The sequence below is a fragment of the Anticarsia gemmatalis genome, chromosome 9 (genome assembly GCF_050436995.1).
Source record: "Anticarsia gemmatalis isolate Benzon Research Colony breed Stoneville strain chromosome 9, ilAntGemm2 primary, whole genome shotgun sequence".
In the NCBI taxonomy this organism is placed as follows: domain Eukaryota; kingdom Metazoa; phylum Arthropoda; class Insecta; order Lepidoptera; family Erebidae; genus Anticarsia; species Anticarsia gemmatalis.
Window position 1 is genome coordinate 11,023,047 of NC_134753.1, and position 19,136 is coordinate 11,042,182.

Sequence of the window (19,136 nt, forward strand, 5' to 3'; positions counted from 1 at the left end):
AATTCATAATAACTACAATACGTAGATGTTCACGACTTGTTCCCAAGGAGACAGGCAGAGACTAAAGAATCAAACATCTTTTGTGACATTCATATTCAGCTGATAAATACCTAATACAATTTGCAACATTACATTTTTTGTTTATATTTTTTCACGTGTCTGTTATCGGTGCACTAATCGGCCTATCTACAGTAGCTTATACATATGAGAAATAAATACGTTTGTTAATATTGGTGTTATGTGTCGTATTTTAGAATGATTATACGTAATATTTAACCCTTTACTGTCCTTGGACTGGGGTTTTAACCCGTAATAAATACGGGGTAAAACCCGAGAAAAGATATTCAAAATTCAACATTTCAATAATTAATTTTCGATTTCATACAGGAAGGGTCAGGCTTAGATACTTTACTGGCCTATTCACCACATACATAGATAGTAGATATGAATAATTTGTACTATTGTAATAAATCTTAATCCAATAAGATTTCAGTAAAATTGGCACGAGTGAAATCGCGTGAATAACGAGCGTGTCATAATCTGAATTTAGTGATACTTGTATATAAACTGAGTGTACGAGTCTGTGTGTTGCACTGTGTAGTGAAGTTCGCCGGAGTGCGCACGTTCAAGGTCGACCACGTGACACCACCACCCGCTAAGGGAAAACCACCCGGCATTACCACCTCAGTACATTTCAGACTTTCGCAAAACAACACGTCTTATTCGCAAAAAGAATATTTTTCAGTGTTTTTTTCAAAATATTTGATTAATTCTTGTGTTATTTTCTGGATTTCCCATAAGGTAAGTGTGTTGGAAATCGGTTTTCATCTCAAGGTCATCTCTGTTGTGGACCGTCGGGACGTAAAAGCTGAAATTTTGACTCGCGTATTGCGGCGCTTCATGAATTTTATTAGTGAAAATGTCAAAGGGTGATAGTGGAAAAATTAAGAGTGTATCACTGCCTCAAAAATGTTAAGCTTTCTATAAATAATTATGTGAGTGTTAGAAAAAATAAAAGATTGATTTCGAAACCTAAATAATATTGCATGTGATACTCATTGGAGGAGCACTCCCATATTACTATAGGTACAAGTGTTACTAACAATGTAAAATATTTAGTGAATTAATTAAAAGTTTTATAATTTCAGTAAATATACTAACACAAAATGACGAAAAATCTAATTACGCTTCACAAAAATAAATATAAATAAAGGAACAAGATAACATTAAATCCTTGCATTAAATAAAATTATCATAACAGGATTTAATTAGATAGATAGATAAGTAATCAGTAGGAATTAAACATAGTTATTTAGTAAGCGTTCTAACGTGCGAAATTCTACATGAATGGATGACTCACTGGTAAATTACCAAATGAAAAAGAAAATACAATCATACATATAGAAAAAAAACTTTGGATTCTCATGGAATTCACTGAAGAATAAATAAATAATTGTCAATTAAAAATAGTACCGTGAAATTTTTGCTTGCCTTTTCATAATTTTCTTAAGGCTCTATCTACACCCCTTCTAAAACTGGTGATAGATTTAGTAATTATAACGATTTTTATAAGCGTCAACCTCCAATAACAAAATTAGTAAATGAACGATTTCATCGTGGTCAAAATTAGACTAAAATGAATAAATAATTGACTTTATGAGAGCCTGAAAACCGCAATAAGAAAACACCCACGCCCAAATTTTAACGTCGTGAAAACTGTCGATCTCAAACCTACAACTGCAACGTTTTCAAAACCCCATCAAACTCATACAAAACGAATTACATTCAGGTATTTGATGATAGTGTGTAGTTCTAGCGAGATGGCGCAAATGGAGGACAAACTGTACCCCAATTGTGACGCCTCCGTCTGGCTGAGGTCCTGCGAGGAGGAGGTCTCCGAACCTCTCGAAGGGGAGCTTGAAGGTACGTAACATCACTCTTTTATAAGCCTTTATTTCGTTTCACTCGTACTAAAACTACTACTGTGACTAAAACTTGGTAAATGTGATGTTTGTTTATTGTTTAATTGTTCCCAATACTTGTCATTTTGCATGTTAAACAACCATAATTAGGATGTTTTTAGATAGTCATGTTCATGTTCCGCATAGGAGTCCATACGTCTGAATTACCTACTGTTATTATCCTTAAAAAAAAACTAAATTTATAATGCCTATAACAGTTGGGATTAATATGTAATCTTCCGCAATTATTAGTGTGACTATAATTAGATATTAGAAGAATACATAGAAACAATCATAAGAACAACAACTAACTGTAGTTATTAGGCAGAACCTGCCTAAAGGGTATTATACAGGTTTTATTCCGTTATGATTATCGTACCCGTACGTATTTTCATAAAATTTTGCAGAAATAATAAAAAAGCTGAGTTCAAAATACGCTTTTTTGTAAAGATTTATTTGGCGCATTAAACTCACACAGTTCTAGTAATAGATTTACCTACAGTCATTATTATGGTTACATTGACCTTTCTAATTTAGACTAAAATATAGAACACAATATGTATGAGTGAAAATCTACAAATTGCTTGCCAACACGCATTTAGAATTCATTTGAGTAGCACTAAATAGCATCATACCACAAAATCAGATGCGCTATATAGAAGCGTTTGACATCCACCAATCATATTCATTGATGTATGTATATAGTATAGTGCTGGTGGAAACGGATTCAGCTAAATAAATATAAATATCATTGGACAACTCACACACGGTCATTTGATTCCAAACTAGGCTGAGCTTGTAGTTACTATGGTAACCAAATAACTGATAAACATACTTATATACTTCCAAATACATACTTTTATAGATACATTAACAACCAGGCTACAAATACTCGTGGTCTTTAAACAAAGATTTATCCCGGGTGGGATTCGAACCCACCACACGATATGATACGATATGTTTATTATTTGGAAGGATTCGTGCTACGGTTGTGTGCTACTAATTAATGGATAGTTGCGAGTGATGTACCTCTAGGTAGCTATATGCTACTTTGTGGCGGCGGATCTCCATAGCACATTATTCTCGCAACGCTACATATCTTAGTATTGGTGGATACAGTCACATAGTTTCATAGCATAGCTATTAAATTATAGCTGCATAGCACATCTCTAGTGGAAAGGCACCCAGTCAGTATATCATCATTGCTACGACTCAGTTACATTTAGCATAATAACGTTAATACGAACATGTACTGACGCATATGTATAATATATTTCCTGTTATGCAATGATATTATGGTAATATGCGATTGATATTAAAAATGCTGCCTATGATGATAATATCTGCCTAGCAACATAAGTTATCAGTATCGGGAAAACACATGCATTCAAACGTAATATTAATACCCGCTAATCATGCATTGATTGAGTTATTTGTTGATTATTATGCATTTATATTGATTGATGCACTAGTAGTTCGATTATTTTGATTATGGTTACCCATATTTCTAGTGCGGTATACACAAGGGATATTGTAGCACGATTCTCTACGGCCGGCGGCCACGGTCGGCAATATCGACGTGCTGATCAAATTTTCGTACTAAATTTCTCGGTAGCTAGCCGGTTGTGGTATATTCCATAGCGGTAGAGAATCGCGCTGCTCTGATCAATTTTCATACGAGAATTATTGTTAGCCGTTCAGTACTAGATAGTATAGATAAAACATAAAGGTTATATAGGTTTTTTTTCTGCTTAAATGTAAAGTACCTACAAATTATTCATAGAGTATTTACAATGGCATACAATTTATTTTCTCGCCATTAACATTGTTTTCGTAGATATGCACGACTAAGCTAGTGTTCAGAAAATACTTAAACAATTTTTTTTATTCACAAAAGCTCGATAGCTTTATTCACAAAATGTATTTATTTAATAAGGCGTGGTGTATGTATGTTTGTATGTAAACGTTATTATTTCAGGTGAGGTACCATCGTGGCTCCGTGGCACTCTGCTGCGTAATGGTCCAGGTTCACTGAAGGTCGGCTCCATGCGGTTTGATCATCTGTTTGACAGCTCGGCTCTACTGCACAGGTAAGACTTACTTCAAAATAGTTTTACTCCATTTTTATTACATTTTCTTGATACCTAATGTTATAATCTACCTAAATGTTTTATATAAAATAGACGAAGTTCTATATTCTGCAAAAATAAACTCTTTTCTTTGATATTTTTTAAGTTTCGTGTTGTATGATATTATCACTCAAAATGTGGTACTGCAAACATGCAGTTATGAAAATAAATTTCAGTCAAGTGGCGCAGACTGTAGTGTCAAAGCGTAGCGCGATTCTCTACAGTCAGTACCAAGAATCTAAAATTTGTCATATAAATAGTTCTTGCGGCACCCGCTAGAGGCGCTGATCAGATTTTCATCCAAAATTTCTTGAAAGCTGTTTGTCGATATTCGATAATTAATAGAAGAGAATCGCGCTACTGATTATATTGTTCTCTTTGTACGGTACCCTATACTTTTCAGAAGAAGCAAAACTAAAAACATGTCACGGATGTGTTAATAAATAAAAGATTTATTGATGTCACTGTTTTTAAAACCATTTATCATATCCAGGTTACACGTGTATTTAAATTGTAAAAATGTATCTTTGATTTATTATTCAGTGCAATGATCTCGAGACAGCTTAGTTATCAACACAAACTTTTATCTTTTTGAAAAAACACCCACATATTCACATTTATACGCGTGCATGAGCACCTTTTGATAGATATTGTAATTTAATCAGATGATCCAAAGGTAGATAAAATAATGTTGAATGCATTACGCAAATTAAATATGAGTAATTGCATTTGCTATCTTATTAATTAAGTGTATTTTATCGTAATACCAAAAGACTGTGATGACCTATAAAATTAGCTTTAAAAAATTGCTTGTACTTAAGGAAATTTGATTAATGAGATTTAAATGAGACGATGTCACCTTTTCAGATTTTAGTCTTTAATAAAAAAATTGTTTTGAAATACCTTCACAGATGTCGAAATAATCAAAGAACATTCATAAAAAAAATGTAATCATAGTAGTCGGTAGAAAAGTGAATGTTTGATTCCGGATTTTCAATCTCTCATAATTTTTTTTTTCTAAAAATTTTTACTGCAACTCCCGCACTAAGAATTGCTTTTGTGTCGCGGGGACTTTTACAAACAAAGGTCACAAAGTACAACCAGACCCGAAACAACTATTTGAAGACCTCCCGACTCAATGGTAATGGCGTGTCGACCACCTTAACCATTGAGCTACGAAGGTCGTCAAATGTCTAACGTCACTAGTTTAATAACTATTTTGTGTTCCTAAATCCTCAGATTCGCGATCGACGATGGCAACGTGACGTATCAGTGCCGGTTCCTTCGCACCAACACTCTGAGGAAGAACCGCGCAGCTAACCGCATCGTTGTCACTGAGTTCGGCACCAAATCTGTACCGGACCCTTGTCATACTATCTTTGACAGGTACATACCATTTCAATAACCTATCTAGAGTTGCATGCTATTTTATACTAGCTGACCTGTGCGGATCCGCTCGCGGCTCCGACAGAAAAAAACAATTGCAGATTCGGTATCAGTAGCCGTTTCTTAGCAACCCCCAATATTTTTTTTTATATATTCAATGTACAGAATTGGCCTCTCTACAGATTTATTATAAGTAAGTATAGATTTATAGAAGTCGGTGCTATCGCATCAGTATAGGGAAGTTCAAAAGTTAAACATGAAACGATATTTTTTTCGGACTTAAGATATATAGTGCTTCTTTTTCATACAATATTTATCGATAGCGTGATATTTGAGTGTCGACAGTGGGTGGAACTCCTTTGTGTTAATATTGTAGATCTACTTTAGATCTTCTAACGTAGAACACTACTTTATCTAACGATCCGACTACGCGCAGGTGTAATTTAGGAATGTAGTTTCAACTGTTTCAAGGTGGTTCCAGTTAAACATGTTTAAGAGAATCTTGTCAGACTAGATGTACTGTAGACTTTAATGCAGAAAAAATATCGAAATTATAGAATTTAGCTTAGAAAAACGATTAATCCAATACTACTCTAAAATTAATTTAATTTCCGTATTGTGAGATTTAATCTATAAAGTTTAAAATGTATGTTTTCAGGGTGGCGGCATTCTTCAACCCGGGCGAGGCAATATCTGACAACGCGATGATATCTCTGTACCCGTTCGGTGACGAGATATACGCGTTTACAGAAGGACCTATCATTCATAGGTAACTTAGGGCAGAATTACCAAAACCCTCATGTGAACTGGATAACAACGGTCGCTATTCTGTATTTTTAAAATCACGCCTTCAGAATAGTCAAAATATAAAGGATTTTGTCCTAATAAGGACGCCTATCTTACAAAATGCCGAACATTCAGTTAAATGGTGTAGAAACTAAAAATTCCAATGTTTTGCTGACAACAGTTAGCGATTTATAAGTCTAATATTTATAATATTATTGATATTATTTCCATTTTTCTCTCTAGAATGTAACATTTTGGAGATTTACTGACCAGTCCCGGTTTCCGTTTATTATAGCTTTACTAATACTGTGTAAATCTAGGGTGGACCCAGTGACGCTGGACACTATGGAACAGAAGAACATGACAGACTGCGTGGCTCTCGTCAACCACACTTCACACCCTCACGTCATGCCCAATGGTAAGATTGCTTTATAGCATTTAATATTAAAACAATCGTCCTGTTTTCTTAAAGAACTCTGGACTTTCGACTCTTTATCTGTATATAACTTCGGAAAAAACCGTCAAGACAACTTTTCTGTTAATGGATTTCTCGGGGGAATATTTTGTTTTATTGGGAATTACAGTTGTATAGTACTCTAAACATTTCTCAAGTGCAGTTAAAACTAAACTTATGATTTCGATTGTTTTTGATTATTGGCATCACAGTCGAAGAAGAACTAAATTAAAAAAAGCATTATTCAGATAAGTTTATTATTTACCTGCTAAATGTTGCCCGACTGGGACTCAATTGGCCAATGACCCTTTTATGCTGCTGTTAAGGAGTCAAGGAGACTGTGATTTTAGCTGACTTGAAAACATAAACGTAAATAATCTGTGATCAACGGCTTCATTTTATATTTTACCTTATTTTGTTTATAAAATGAACGTAAATAGCTTATTTGTTATGTTATTGTCAAAAAAAAAAATCTTTATGTATCAAAATTTGTTTCGATAGAACCTTATTTCGTTGTTTTTAATTTTATGTCGCTTTTAGGTAGTTGCGTTATTGAGATCAAAGACCCGAGTCCGCATAAAATAAAAAATAATCTCGCACCGTCTAAATACTCGAATTTTGACTTCGTCTCTTTCTGTAAGCCATAAATGTTAATGAATGTGTTACGAAATAAAAAGAAACCCTAGTGGGTGTCTGGATATGCAATTTATAGTTCGGACTTTACCAATATTTTTAAAACCCTAGGGTTTTATAAATAATCGGAGGAGACCCTTGCCCAACAGTGGGACAGTAATAGGTAAAAAAAAAACATTCTCATAAGATTTAGAGATCGGCAGATTTCGTACAGCTTAAAGTTTGTGTTGTTTCGTAACAGAATTTGTACCACTTATTAAGGGGACTAAGTCACTTATTTTTATTTGGGAGTATTATTTTTAGAAGTCCGGATTAATTAGAAAGTATTTGTTTATTTAAATAATAATTTTTGGTCTATGGCTTATATTTGTTGACAACTAAAGAAAAAGAAAATCTCATGAGACGTCACTTTTCGTCTGACGTCTACGCATCCGCTAATTTGCTGTTGTTTTGGATTGTGGTTTTGACAGCATCTGAGCAATTTAGCGAACTATCGGGGCTTCTAAAAATGGACATAACTTTTACCTCCCAACTTTTAAAAATATAAGAATTTTAAAATAAGCTTGTCTATCATATTAGCTACCAATCAAAACAAAAAGTAAACCTAAACATGACATTTTATAAGCTGTACGAATTCTTCATACAAACCTGCCGTTCGCCTTTAAAGTTCGTTGCACAAAAATCATAATTTAGTTACTTAGTCAGATTTAAGTAAATAAGGTATCCTACTAATATTGTAAATGCGAAAGTTTGTGAGTATGTATTACTACTGAATCGATTACGATGAATGAAATTTGGTGTGAAGGTTGCTGAAGACCCAGAATAATACATAGGCTTTTTATCCCGGAGTTCCCGAGGGATCGGGTTCAACACGGGAAGCGTTTCCACGCGGACGAAGTTGCAGGAGGCCTCTAGTACTTTATACTAGTGTCACACAGGATTTAAGGTTGTTGATTTGTCCTTTGGTCGTTTACCTGAATTTTCGGGTATACAAACTACCTACCTGTGTTTTGTACCAAATGTAAAATTCCACTACCTACCTGACCTTCTATCACGAACATGTTTATATTGGTTTATTTAGAGATTTTTTATGATAATATTATACTCATAATTATCTATTTTTGTAAAATTTAATATATTCGCATGTTGATTGCGAAAAGGAAAACAGCTTTTTCGAAATCTATTTATATACCTATAAAATTTGCTACTATCAACATGTCTAAAAATAAATTAATTGCATCACTTTTGCATGTATTACAAACTGACCTTTTGAGTAATAAAAATAATTAATAATCTAATAATTTTGAATTGCCACTCACCTTTTCAAAAACGGAAAAACTGGCTTTTGTTACTTAGTACTTTTTTGATGAGTATCTAATAATTTGCATATTATAAATAGGTGCTAGTTTAATGACTTTAGAATGACTTCCGTGCTAGGATAAACAGCTGTTACGATTTAATTAATGCAACAAAAAGCGGCTAAAATCTTGTCATTTAAAAATAATGTACCTATTTTCTAGCCCATGACAAGGACGCATCTTTTTTCGCCTATAATATAGTTTATTTGCAAAACGTATCAAAGCAGATTGTTGAACATCTAAATCCTTTAAGAACTGTCTAAAAGCCTCTAGTTTTTACCACGGGTTTAGCCAATATTTGACGTTTAAAACGTTACGTTAGAAATATTTCTCCTAACGTCTTTTACGGTAGGGTTTTATTCCTCTTGTATTTGTGTTCTAACTGTTTTCTTTTCCCAGGGGACGTGTACAACGTTGGTATGTCGGTCGTGCGAGGCAGAATACAGCATGTCGTTGCTAAATTCCCCTTCTCTGAAAAGGGTAAGTAAATAAAAAAGACGGCGATACATTGAGGATTAATAAGCGTACTAATATTGCTTCTGTAGTCTGTACTAATCTAACGTTTCTAGTATCAAATATGTTTCATATAATATACTTATGTATTTTCTATCTGGTTTGTTTTACAGGTGATATGTTCAAGAGTGCTCGCATCGTAGCCACGATGAAGCCTCGCTGGCAACTGCACCCTTCATACATGCACACATTTGGTAAGTACTTAAACTATTAGCGAAGACATGATGTCCCCTAAAAGCTTCACACTAGTTATATACAAAACGCCATCTAACGGAAAGTTGCAATCCACAAAAAGCTAAAAATGAAAAAAAACAACGATATTAGCGCCATCTATGTATAGGTTAAGAATATTTTCAGCCAATTCCAACTCCCGTTGTTCTTGCCTACAGTGGTTACTGTTTATTAATTCTGATACCAGTCGTTAGATGTCGCTAACGTAATGTTTGGTTTGTTCATAGTAATAAGTTAGGAAAAGCGAAAAAAAGGTCCAACCCTTAGGGTCAGCGCAGACCAAGAGGAGCGCAGCGAAGAGGATTTTTTAACGCACTTGAAAATCAACTTTAAGTTAATTAAAATAAAGTGCATAATTGCTTGAACCTGTCAAAAAATGCTCGCGCGTCCTCGAGGATGCGCGAGCATTTTTTGATGAAAAATTTCAATGTTGTTACTGAGTTTAAAGAGAGAGAACGTCATTTTTATTCTTCTTCAGTCAAAAGAGCAATTATAATCATGGCCCAGTCTACCATCGTTGACGAATTTTCACGAAAACTGGCCTGTTTAATGAAGAATGGTAACCTAGAAAGTTTTCCTCGCGCAGGCTCGAGCAGTCGCGAGCATGCTCGAGCATCCGCGAGCCGTAAAGAAAATGCTCGAAACCGCGCGAGGATTATTCCGGTCTGTCTGCGCTGGGCCTTAGCGTGTTTGGTGTACCAAGGCCTTTTAGATCTAGTAAACAGTGGATAAGAGTGGGCTGAGTATGGATAGATCGTTTGTAACATGTATTTTATTCTCTCCCACTATCGACTACCGATAGCCGGCTAGCTGTCGACATTTTGACATTTAGAATGTACTGCCAAAAAAAGTTCTACGACGCCCGTCAGAGGCGCGGATCAGATTTTCATACAAAATTTCACGATGACAGGTCGGTTGTCGGTAGTCAATAGTAATGGAGAATTAATTGAGCTACTGATTGCTTGTTTTATTTTCCCAGGAGTGACAGAGAACTACTTCGTAATTGTGGAGCAGCCTTTGTCAGTCTCTCTGTACGGACTGATGCGTATGATGGTGAACAATGAGCCACTCGCCAACAGTCTTCAGTGGTTCCCTGAATACGAGGTATTTGTACCCATAGTAACAGTTGAAATAGATAGTTTACATCTATGTTCTTTTAGTTAAACCACAGTTTAAAACGCCTTGTCTTCTTAAAGAACAGGAAAGACTGGGTTTTTATAACTTAAGTTTTTAAATTAGTCAATTTCTTGTAATCAATTCTAAGTTGAATGGTGCAATATTATAGAGTACACTATCTAAAATTGTATTATCTCAAGCCTGATATCACCCTCAAACATCAAATAATAATGAATCGCCACCTCGATCGTGCATTAAGACCTTTGTGTCCCTATTTTGCCTGCATACCTGCATTTCTACAAAATAATATCACTAATGTCAATATTCCAGACCCACATAGTCCTCCTAAGCCGCGAGACCGGTAAGGAAGTGAAGCGGTTCCGTACAGAGACGCTGTTCTACTTACACATCATCAATTGTTTCGAACACAACGGCAACCTGGTGGTGGACCTCTGCGCTTACAAGGACTCTAAAGTTATTGATGGAATGTATATTCATGCTATTGAGGTGAGACTTCATATTTTAACAAGGCGTAATACATTATGTAGGCTTAGGATCTTTCTTCATGAAAGCTATTGAAAAAGATGCTTGTAGATGCAAAAATTACCTCCACATGGGTGTCCATGTATCTAATTAATCAGAGCGTGTCTGCGCTTACAAACTTTCATTTCCTGTGTTAGGGTATAAATAAAAAAGCCCCAACTTTCTCCTTGCGAAATTTGATCAAAATTGGGTCATTATAAACTTTCACATGTATGGTAAAAAATATGTTTCGAAAAAACTTATTATCGACTATGTAGAAAAATATATAATGTCTTAATGTATTATGTATGACATATCATAAGGATTGTAAAAAAATATAACTGCCTCTACGGCCTCATATCTATTATCATAATTCTTGTAGACGATGCAACACAACGCAGACTACGCGAACTGGTTCCGAGCTCGTCCGAAGCGGCTGGAGGTGAGCCTGGACGCGCCCAAGCTCACCAAGATGACCAACACCACCCTCGCCGACCTCGGCTGTGAAACACCCAGGATACATTACGATCTGCATAATGGTAAGATTTGTAACTCTCGATCATGATTTTCTTGGGTATTTTTGAATACAATATTTAAATGCCCCCTAATAAATAAGAGGTAAATAGAGAGTTTACTAAATATCGACACAAAGATTTCATGATTAAGCATTACAAAAGAAAGTACATAGGAGTATATATTTCGTAATATACCTATATAAACACGAATTTAAAGTCATGGAATTTGTTGATTTGGAAAGAGAGTTAGCCACTTGCAATTGTGCCGTTTACAGTGTTTTAATAAACATCGTTTATGTAATATTTAATGTTTGTTGCAGGACGTAATTACAGGTATTTCTACGCCATCAGCTCAGATGTGGACGCTGAAAACCCCGGAGCGGTGAGATAAAATACTTTTACATTCATGCCATCAAGCGTCTAACTCATTACTTTTACTACCTCTACCACGTGTAGCTCCGTGTGTTGGTGTCATCATAGTGGATTATGTTCTGACTGACTTTTCTTTATGTTCATCGAAATACAAACGTAATACAGCTGTTGTAGCGAGTGTGACGAGATTCTTGGTCCTTTGTATCCGTTCCACACTTGTAAAAAATATTTTCAGAGGTGTAAACTATGTGCTTAAAATTGGCGTCAGTAGAGCCATTCTTAAATTAAAATGTTGTAAACTAAAACATGTAATATTTCAGGTAATTAAGGTAGACACAAAGACTGGAGAAACAAAAATCTGGTGTGACACAAACTGTTATCCAAGTGAACCTATATTCGTGCCAGCGCCTAATGCTAAGGTAAAGCAACTTTTAACTGAACAATTCAATACGTACAATTTAAATATTTCTCAAGTTTTGGTACTTAATAAAAACGTTTTACTTTTTAATTAAAAGATTCGTGAAATAATATCTAAGAGTTATATGATAAATCCGGCCCTAGTTTTACATCATCTTTGGTTTTGAAGTAGTGACTACATAAATAGGATTTCTCGTATCATGAATGACTTCTATATACAAGCGTCTTAGAGTTAGGTAAAATGTGTGTTCGCGTTAATTCCCCTATTATATTATGTAATAACCGAAAGTTTCAAAGATATGACAGAGCAATGACTTCTTAATTGCATATTAACTATTACAATTGTTTACAGGATGAAGACGAAGGTGTCCTACTAAGCGCAGTGGTATGGGGAGGAGAGGACTCCCAGACGGTTGCCCTTCTAGTATTAGACTCGAAGACCATGGAGCAGCTCGCCAGGGTTAAGTTCCACACCCCATCACCAGCGCCCAAGTGCTTACATGGATGGTTCTTACCAAGAAACGCTTGAACCAAAGATCTTTAGTTTTAGTGCAGTGTCTAAGCAGAGTTTCTAATAGACAGATTGTTTAATTTGTCGGAGATTTCTTTCGGGATTCGAAGTTTTTACGACAATGTGGATGTTCAATATAAAGTACATCAAATTATACCTTACCTCTATGTGGTGTGGTAGAGACTAAAGAATACCGCTTGCTACGATTCCTACAAACATCTTTTGTTGTTAAATTGATGTTGCGCAAAACTTTTAATCTACTTGATATCGTATCGTCTTTATGACGAAAGTTTTACATAAGTTGTACTAGAAAAATAGTTCTTACGACGCCCACTAGAGGCGCTAATGCCGACTGACATACAAAACTTCTCGGCAGCCGGTTGTCGACAGTCGATAGTGGTAGAGAATCGCGCTCCAGTTGTGATTTAGCAAGAAACTCTGTCGTTCAAAGACTGTTTTAAGTTTATGATTGTAAATAATATAGAATTAGTTCCCTGATCGCCAATCCGCCTAGTAAAAGGTGATCTTTTAATCTTCGAGTTTATCTTAAAAGAGAATGTTACTCGCTTATTGTACATTATGTTAGTATTAGTTTAAGACCAAAGTAATGTGAATGTGTTGTTTCAATTGTTTGAAATGTGTCTGTAACTGAATGTTGTCGAGCTTTTTTATGTTTTATTAAATAACTTTTACTGTGTACATTTTGTTTTCATTTTTTACCCCAAGCTTATGAAGAAATTTTTTTTAGATTTTCTTTTACTCTGCTGACGTCTATCTCGCAACGCAAGTCGAGTAAAAAAAGCGGTACTACTAACATAAAGCTCAATAGTGGGTTTGTTTCTTTAAAAGGAAATTTAGGAACCATCATTCGAAATTGAAAAAAAAAAAGTTGTGTTGAATATAATGTTTTTGAAGGCTAGATAGAGGCTATATAACATCACGCTATGACTAATAATAAGATTCGAACAGAAAAAAAAGGGAAATTAAAGTCCACACGAACTAAGTTACTGGTTTCATTCATTTGTCGTATGGTCAGTGGTCAACCTAATGTCAAAGTTGTTCAAGCCGCCCGAAGGCCTTTGACATGGCTTAACGACAGTTATCTTATTGATAAGAACCGGGACCGACTTTTTATGCCCTCCGAAGCACGGAGACGCTCAGTTCAAATACCACTATGCGGCCACCCATCTATGGAATGACCGGTGAGTGCAACGAGCCACGAGCGCATAAGTAGCTAAAATAGATTAAATTACTTCTAGACATGAAAGACGTCGTTGTTTACCTTGCACTTAGATCATAATTATCTCACCTAGCAATTATACGCCGGTCGCTTGGCGCCCCAGACATGCTTGTATAATTACAATTATCTTAGTTGTTATGACACAGCTAATTGTATCAACTACGTTTAATCTATGATTATGAACTGTGTGTCTTTTCAATTGTAGAGATTAGGTACTTTTTATGTAGTTTTTTATTACACTACTTCAGTTCAGTAAGAGAATAGTAACATGCTATAGACATTCCCAAGTTCGATTGCCGGGTTGAGAGGTTTTCAGTAAAGGTCTTACTCTTCACTTGTTCATCCAGGTTTGATTACCAACTGTTAACATTTTAGTTTTGTCTTTGACATTGGTATAATATAGGTACATTCCTACTACAAAATAGAAATCAGAATATCCAATTACACTTCCTGCAAGCCTAAAACACAAAATATCAAAGTTAAGGGCATTCTACGTAACCATTCCATTAACAACAAAGTCATCACTAACAAACAAAGAATACTTTTCTAATTACTTCCTAGTAAATACAATATCAATATAAAAGTCATCATCCATTTTTTCTACTGAAAGTAAACATCTCAGTTACCAAAACCACTTGGCGAGAAGTTAATCCAATTAACGAGTATGTGCACAGTTAGACAAACATGATAACTAATATACTTACGTGTGAACCAATATTGACCATGTTCATACTCATTGGCACAGTAGTGCATGGAATACCATAGGAAACTACCGTTTACTAGTGCAAAGAACACCAGAGTTTGAAATTATCGCGGGTTGCCTAGTTTCTGTAGACACCAGTAATAGGTCCATCGCCAGAAAATTGGTCAAAATCTTGGTGAAAAAGCTGCATGTGAAAAGTTCTTGAGGAAAAATATACCATAGTTTTGCATTATCGCGGACACGTACTTAGATTTTTCAACGAATACTAAGGACAGTGAAAATAGTTCCCAGCATTAAAACTTCCATACAAAGTTGTCGAAAAACCTTCGGTAGAAGATCCTTTCAAGATGATTAACGAAACGGATTACACTATGCTCGAAGACTGGTCAGGTTTCGTCAAAATGGCTTTAAGAGATGAACCATATTCAGCCAAAATAATATTCTCCGTGTCTCTACTTATCGTGTTCGTTGCTAGCTTAGTCGGTAATATTCTGACCTGCATCGTCATTTACCACGACAAGACCATGCATACGGCCACGAACTACTATTTATTTAACTTAGCCATCTCTGATCTGCTTGTCACAGTCCCTATTTTGTTAATCGTCTATCAATTATTGATACAGGAAAGTGATATTGTCGAATTTAAACACGGGGTGTTCTCTTGCAAATTCTTTCTATGCATTCATTTTATATTTGTGACTTTACTTTGGAACAACGGCATCCTTGTCATGACAGTGCTGTCTATTGAAAGATACATAGCAATATGCTACCCTATGATGCTAAAAGGAACGCCAGTTTGGAGGCGAGTCGGGAAAATCATTGTTACAATTTGGACGATCGCGATTATAGAGACATTGCCGCAGCTTTGGACCCTCGAAGTAATAGACACTGATAAATCTTTGATGTGTTTCTCTTTGCCGACTCCAACAGCAAGAATTATAACGGGAAGCGTTGCAGTTGTAACATTTATAGTACCTTTAGGTATTATGATGTTTGTTTACACTATGATAGCATTCAAAGTGAATGATAATCCGAAATATGACTTGAAGAATACGGTGTACAACAATGGGTTTAGAAGAAAAAACGTGAACAAGTTGATTGGTAAGTGTTTGTAAGTGTGTTGTGTGTTGCCTGTGTTTGATTATCTTATACTAAGTATTAATGTTTAGTAGCTCTGACGGTGTCGTTCGTGGTCTGCTGGCTGCCGTTCTTTCTCATCAGGATGATCATGTTCGCAACTGATGTTCGAGACTTGTCATTTTTTCACCGGGTAAGAAACTGTAAAAGCATTCTGGCTCTATTTCCTCTTTATCAATCAACTCATTGTCTTACATAGATTATATCATGCCTTTTCCCCTTAGTGGTAGGCAAAGATAAGGGTATATTTTTATAATGCATACTTGCAAAAATTTCAATGGTTTTTAATAACAATTATATCGATCCCATTTTCATATATTCTGTGTCCCGAACCTTAAATTTATTTATGAATTTGATCAAATAACTTACTTAAATTTTGTATTTTTCTCTATTGTGTTGTAGTGGTTCGCTACTGCTCACAAGATAGCGATGTTCAACAGCTGGTTCACGACGGTGCTCAACCCGCTACTCTTCAGTCTCATGTCCATCAAGTTCAGGAAAGCGCTTAAGGTAAATTCTTTTTTATTTCTATTAGTTAAACTATCAAACTTGCGTAAATGCTACATTTATGAGACGTTAAACACAGATAAATTATATTTTTAATTTGTTAGTTCGACATCGTTCGGCCAAATTATTGATTTCAAGCTTCTTTTAATATGTATACAAGGTGTGGCGTAAATAATGGATAATCCTTTACCAGCGGATGGGCGACAACCCAACTGATCTAAATATCAAAATTTACCTCTGGCACAAGTATCATAGTTTTTGAGATTTTGGCCATTTTGTGTGTTATGTGATAATCCTTTACCAGCGGATGGGTGACCACCCGACGGATCAAAAAATTTAAATTTATCTCTGGCATAAGTGTCATAGTTTTTGAGATTTTGGCCATTTTGTGTGTTTTTTAAAAAAGCAATTTACGCTCGTTCTTTTTAATGCTGTGATCACAACTTAAGGCTTTTTTTAAATCCGTTTTTTGCAAAGAAATCCTGAATAGATGTGCTATTGAATCTAGAACGCGCTTAGCGTGAAAAAATAAAATTAGTCGACCGGCAAAAGTGTTAATAATTTAAGTTCGTTGTAATATTTTGACAATAATCGGTATTAATGCTGCATGTTATACTAATTTAGAATTCTAATAAAACTTAGAAATTATTTATGGCGTGGGCAGTAAAGCCACCATACATTTTTTTTTCACCACAAGTGCTCAAAGTTGCACAAATGTTGTGAAAGATTATAAAATTTAACTTTGAATGCTTATTTTAAATAAAAAACAAGTAGTAATAACAAAACAAGATTGTAGATTCAATAGCACATCTATTCAGGATTTCTTTACAAAAAACGGATTTAACAAAATCCTTCAATTGTGATCACAGCATTAAAAAGAACGAGCGTAAATCGCTTTCTTAAAAAACACACAAAATGGCCAAAATCTCAAAAACTATGACACTTATGCCAGAGATAAATTTAAATTTTTTGATCCGTCGGGTGGTCACCCATCCGCTGGTAAAGGATTATCCATTATTTACGGAAATATCGGCCATTTTGTTTGTTTTTTAAAAAAGCGATTTACGCTCGTACTTTTTGATGCTGTGATCACAAATTAAGACTTATTTTTAATTCGTTTTTTGCAAATAAATCCTGAATAGAAGTGCTATTTTAGTTATATAAAGCGACGATTAAATTAATTTTGAAAAGCCGTGAGAAACTGCTAATTGAAAGTTATATTTAGTATAATTACGCAATTCGTTTCCGTCAAACTATGCTGAAAAATAAATGAACACAGTTATACAATAATATGTACATAAAAGAACTTGTATTCATTTAATTACAAATGTAAGTAAATAGCTCGCACAAAGAGCTAGCTATGAGATCATCTGTCCGGTACAATCATGAAAGAATAAATAGTACAATATACCCTAAAAATACCCATGTATTGCAATTTAAGTATATTCAAAGGTCGACCCTTTTTATGGTACACTACATACAAGTCTTTAAAAGCCTTTAAATTTGAATAACTATTTATATTTACAGACGCTGTGGGAAAGAAAAGTTCAAAAACGATATTTCCGTGCAAAGAAAAGCGAGACAGCAGATACGCAGCTCAGAAAGTCAACATCATGTTATCTTGTAGAATAAAGTCTTGTACACTTTCTTGAATCTCAAACAAAACTTCCTAAGTAAACGTATCAACAGTCATAAAAGTTTTATGTAATGTAAACAACGCCAAAATATGGTCATATCTTTATTATAGGATAACTTTAACAAATATTATATGAGTGTAACAGAAGCCGGGTTATATTATGAGTGCGAAAGTCAGAATGTTTTGTTTTCCCAGCTAAACTGCTGAATCGTTTTCGTGAAATTTGGCGTAGATATAGTTTAAGGCCTGAGGTTTAATATAGGTTTTTTTCAAATTTCGGGCCTAGAGAGGCTTGAAAGGGATGAAAGTGCAAAAAGAACAAGTGATGCGCGAAAATTAGCTTGTATTTTAGTCTTTTAAAATGATTAGGAAGTTTAAGAAAAGTGGTTCCAATGATGTACCTTGTGGAACACCTGTATTTTTTGTATTGCATTAGATACTACTGTATCATAATATCAAAAAGTTTTGGAATACAGCTTTAATACCAAAATAACTACAAATTTTAGTTTTGTATATTATTATGTGAATTGTTTTTAGTTTATAGATATGAACAACTGTGTTGATCGCTATATAGAAATTAAGATTGCACTGAAACTTCTTCACGGTAATGAAAGATTTTGATATGAATTAGAATGGTTTTCAATAAAATATAAGATTAACTTCAGTAAATGGTTTAAATGGATTTTTCGTACTTTTAATTATCCCTTTAATTTTATTCACGACTTGTGTCACAACAAATTATGAAAAACATGCCATTGTTGTCATTTAAATTATTAATTCTGAATCCCCAAAGTAAATTTTTTTTTATTAGAAACATTAGTTTCTTTGAAATAAATAATGCATATTTTGGGCACAATTTTGCTAGATTGTAACCTTGAAAGCTAAACAATGCTACAATCTCATTTAAAAATATGAAGACAATATAATTAAAATTAGCTACAAAAAGGCCTTTAATGCTAATTCTAAAATAGTCGTCGTAAAAAATATTAAAAAATAAATATTATATTTT

At 34.6% G+C, this 19,136-nt stretch overlaps 2 protein-coding genes across 4 annotated transcripts; both read left to right on the forward strand.

Moving 5' to 3' along the window:
* The first annotated feature begins 582 nt into the window (after positions 1-582).
* ninaB (neither inactivation nor afterpotential B) lies at positions 583-13,603 on the forward strand. 2 transcript variants are annotated; one of them, XM_076117958.1, is made up of 14 exons: positions 583-801; positions 1,804-1,923; positions 3,940-4,051; positions 5,330-5,476; positions 6,135-6,245; positions 6,583-6,680; positions 9,107-9,187; positions 9,334-9,414; positions 10,431-10,555; positions 10,898-11,074; positions 11,472-11,628; positions 11,925-11,986; positions 12,297-12,395; positions 12,746-13,603. In XM_076117958.1, the coding sequence occupies exons 2-14, from the start codon at positions 1,821-1,823 to the stop codon at positions 12,920-12,922; spliced, it is 1,530 nt and encodes a 509-aa protein (XP_075974073.1). In that variant the 5' UTR covers positions 583-801; positions 1,804-1,820; the 3' UTR covers positions 12,923-13,603. The 2 variants fall into 2 exon arrangements, with proteins under 2 accessions (XP_075974073.1, XP_075974072.1); XM_076117957.1 differs by having other exon boundaries at positions 1,811-1,923.
* A 1,450-nt stretch (positions 13,604-15,053) lies between these two features.
* LOC142975527 (neuromedin-U receptor 2-like) lies at positions 15,054-18,786 on the forward strand. Of its 2 annotated transcripts, none has more exons than XM_076118439.1 (4): positions 15,054-15,948; positions 16,017-16,117; positions 16,387-16,494; positions 18,019-18,786. In XM_076118439.1, exons 1-4 carry the CDS (start codon positions 15,195-15,197, stop codon positions 18,121-18,123), a joined length of 1,068 nt encoding a protein of 355 aa, XP_075974554.1. In that variant the 5' UTR covers positions 15,054-15,194; the 3' UTR covers positions 18,124-18,786. The 2 variants fall into 2 exon arrangements, with proteins under 2 accessions (XP_075974554.1, XP_075974555.1); XM_076118440.1 differs by having other exon boundaries at positions 16,020-16,117.
* The last annotated feature ends 350 nt before the right edge of the window (positions 18,787-19,136 follow it).